We start from the raw sequence: 4,156 nt of genomic DNA on the forward strand, positions 1-4,156 counted from the left end.
GGGGGGGGGGGGGACTAAACTAACATAAATATGAATCAATTTATGGTTTCAGGTTTTAAACCCCATAAATGGTCAATTATTTTCACATTGTGCATAAAAGATACAGATCCACCCACTATATTGGAGTAGAGTTTGGATCTAGAAACATTTTCATTATTGACCAAATAGTATCTTCAATAAAATTTACTAATTTTATTCTTCTTTTTTTTTTTTTAATTGTTTACATTTCTTTTCAGATGAAGTTTCTAAGGCAGTTCGTTCAAGGAAAGGTCTAAGGTTTGGTTTGTACCATTCTCTGTATGAATGGTTCCATCCTTTATACTTGGCTGACAAACAAACAAACTTCACAGCCCAAAACTTTGTTGATAACAAAATATTACCAGAAATGAAGGAATTGGTATGTACCATTGTAATTATAATAAATATTTTTAAACTACAAATCAGAAAATAAGTCTACCATAATAATGTATATACTACTAGGATTCAAATTAGAATACCATGAATTTTACAGAGGAACATACTTGATCCACTTTAAAAATAGCATTTTTTTTTTTTTTAATGAAGATTTATTTGTTATTTAGACATATCTAAAGTGGTATTGATATCTTAGCAATTACTTCAGATAACGTCTTTATCCCTATGTCAATCAAACAATAATTATTTATTGTTACAATAGAAAGTTATTCATTCATTATCTAAATTAAGAATAATACGAATGAACATGCATTTATTTAAAATATTTTAAAATACAGTGAAACCTTTTTGTCACAAGTGTGACGAATTTTTCGATGCCGAGGGGTTTCAGTTCCTGAACCCTCCCCCTGTCATTTAAAGGCCAATACTTTATTTTGATTTCCCTTACTTTGTATTTTTATGTAATGCGCTTTAGTGTTTTTTATTTTTGCACTATCAGATGTATATCTATTGCTTACCATGATTTCTTGTTGTAATCTGTTGGTTTTTAGAACATAATTTTGTTGAGAAATAAAGATTTCAATTTATTGTCCTTTGATTGCTACATCCCTCCTTTGCTATTGTTTCATTGCCTGTTTTTGTTATAACTTAAAAGCTTGATTGTACATTTCTTTATATATAATTTAATTATATTTTTTTTTTTTTTATAATTTTCAGATAAATAAATACAAGCCAGAAATATTATGGTCTGATGGTGAGTGGGAAGCGCCTAGCAAATATTGGAAATCTGAAGAGTTTTTAGCCTGGTTATACAATGAAAGCCCTGTTAAGGAATCAGTAGTGGTCAATGATCGCTGGGGACAGGAGACATTGTGTAAACATGGCGGATACCTCACATGTTCTGATAGATATATTCCAGGTATTTTTCTGTCAGAACTTACAAGTGATATTTAAAATTATAAATATTGGCTTTACTAAACCAGTGATGCTATTTGTCCTTCAAATATTGTTTAATGTTTGTAAAATTTCAACCTCTTTACTGCTTTTTACTTCTGTATTCACCCTTTCCAGATCAAACTCAACTATTTTAGAAACCAAAAGATTAATTTTTTTCTTTATTTGTGTGCAACCACTTTTAAATAAATTTGCTGTTTTATTTACTTTTTATGAACCGTGCACTCTTAATTTTTTTTCTGTAGTTGAGAGAAACATAACCAGTCCTATTTTCATCTTCAAATTGTTAAATTTAAAACTAAATCTTTATTTAGTCACTTTTAAATTATTGTTTCAAGTGAGAAATGGTAGAATTTGTGAAAGGATGACTGATAAAAAAATGAAACAAACATTCGTTTTTATGGAAAATATTTGATTGAAAACAAAAAAGAACTAATTTTTAAGTTCTATTTTTCAAGAACTTATACACATCCCTCTCAATTTTAGTTAAAAATATGTGTTTTAGTCCTTAAAAGATTTAAATAACAAATATCTTGATATAAACCTCAATTTTCTAGGAAGTATAGATTAATCATAAGAATGTTTGCAGATTTGTTATACAGAACCTTATTTATCAATTTTATAACTCTAAAAGAAATATGTTGATTGTCAGTACAAAAAAATAAGAAAATTTGTTGGAGCAAAATATACATTTATTTTTCAATATAATCTCCTTTACTATTTACCGAATCATTTAAAATCATCAGTGTTAGAAATTCATCAACTATTTATCTTCATAGCATGTCAGGATGCTCCATAGTTTTAAATGCTTTTGTCTCATAATGTAGATACGAGGTCAGTCAACAGACCGTAAGTAACATGTGCAAATAACTTACTGCTAAATTAATGTAATTCACATTTGGTGACACAGTAGATGGTCATGTTATCCTTTGAAGAAAAAAAGATAGCTTTTGTTTTATCAGGTTGACACAAACAATATCCCCTTAGTTTTACAAATTAATCAGTACTATTTTGCTGAAGAAATTCAATACAATTTTTTGTGTGTATACTTATTTTGACAAGATGAACCTTCTAGGTTTTATCACTCATTAATAATGATGAAAGGGTTAAGGCAATCCTTGTTCAAAAGTGTGGATCCTTTTCTCACACACAAACTTAATAACCAAATTTTCTTTAATGTTACTCGATAATGTCTTATAGAAATATTTAATCTTATGACAATGTTCTGAGAGCTTTTATGTATATTTCCATAATCAGGTGTTTCTTACTTGGGAATCCCACAAAATTCTGCTATTGGATGACATCTTAGTTTGAATTGTCATACATGGAAGCTCAGTTTTCGTTAAAATGTTTACAATATTCAAAAGTTTTATTGCTACTCAGCACCTCATTTCATAATATAAGAGGAATTTTCACCTTTGTTTTAGGAAGAAGCATTATAAATAGCTGTTTGTTTCATGTAACGACTGTTATTGTTATTATTGATCCACTTTTCATTTTTATGTACCACCTAAGGGCTGGGTATACTTCATACTATCATTGATAGTACCCTGCTAAACCTCTTCATGTACCTTTAGGAGAGAATTATTCATGTTTATGTTAGAGATTACATATTCAAAATAACTTATTTTATAATTATTCAATTTAAACCATTTATTTTTCTTTTAAAAGATTTATGATTTTGTTCAATTCATTCATAAAAAAACTTATTAGTAAATTGAAAATATTTAATTATTTTTATGTTTAGTTTATGTGACAGGATTTCATTGGATAATTTTCCTGTCCACAGATCACAAGTTTTACCTTCAAAAATATCATAGCTTATCAATACTTCTTTAAAAGAAAAATGTCTAATTGTTCATTAAAACCTTTGTTCTATGTTGGTTTTTTTTTAAATTGCATTACAATTTTTTTTTTAGGAAAGTTACTTCCTCGAAAATGGGAAAATGCTATGACTCTTGATAAAGGAAGTTGGGGTTATAACAGAAAATCCAACTTAGATGATTACCTGTCCACTCAACAGATGATTGATTTACTGTCACGAACTATTGCATTGGGAGGTAAAATTTCTTGTTCCTTTTGTTTGAAGGATTATACTTTACAGAGGATAGTAGATGCGGCCTCTGAAATTTCATAAAAAAACATAATTAATGTTTTCTCAATTAAATTTACTAAATTTATGGTTTAAGAAAGCTTTTATGTTTTTTACAGAACTTTCATAAACATTCATTTATATTGTTTTTTTATTATTGCTTAATTTAACATTTAACTTTTTAATCATTTTGGTAGGAGCTATTCACATTAACACTACTAATATGAAATATCTTTCCACTCACTGCTTTCAGTAATTAAATATATATTTAATGTCTTATAAATAAGACGCCGGAGCATTGGATTATAAAATCGATTTTATTTTCATTTTCCACACCTCCGAAAACAAATATAGGGATCCCAATATGTTAGAAATCCAAAAGATAAAGTATATCAATTCTTAAGTGCGCAATCTTAAAATTGATTTTATTTTAAATTTCCGCACCTTTAACAACATATATAATGGTAATATGGATTTCCATGTGTAGGAAATCCAAAAAGTTAAAATAAATCGATACACAAGCGGGTGATCATAAAAATGATTTTCTGGAAGATTATTGATTGACCGTGTGTAGAGATGAAAGGAATATGGTCCGGGTGCGGTCAAAAAAACTCAAATAGTAGAAATATACTATTTTAATGAGCCAACGTTTCGCCCCACGTTGCAGGACTTCTTCAGGGCTAAAAAAAGATACAA

The 4,156-nt window shown here is 28.2% G+C and overlaps 1 protein-coding gene across 1 annotated transcript; it reads left to right on the forward strand.

Annotated features, from left to right (window-relative positions):
* Window positions 1–210: 210 nt before the first annotated feature.
* On the forward strand, window positions 211–3,505 carry LOC136797316 (plasma alpha-L-fucosidase-like). Its single transcript, XM_067053560.1, has 3 exons — window positions 211–397; window positions 1,132–1,333; window positions 3,288–3,505. Exons 1-3 carry the CDS (start codon window positions 386–388, stop codon window positions 3,503–3,505), a joined length of 432 nt encoding a protein of 143 aa, XP_066909661.1. The 5' UTR covers window positions 211–385.
* The last annotated feature ends 651 nt before the right edge of the window (window positions 3,506–4,156 follow it).

Source organism: Halyomorpha halys, unplaced genomic scaffold (genome assembly GCF_000696795.3).
Source record: "Halyomorpha halys isolate HHAL.00 unplaced genomic scaffold, Hhal_1.1 Scaffold10416.1, whole genome shotgun sequence".
Classification (NCBI taxonomy): domain Eukaryota; kingdom Metazoa; phylum Arthropoda; class Insecta; order Hemiptera; family Pentatomidae; genus Halyomorpha; species Halyomorpha halys.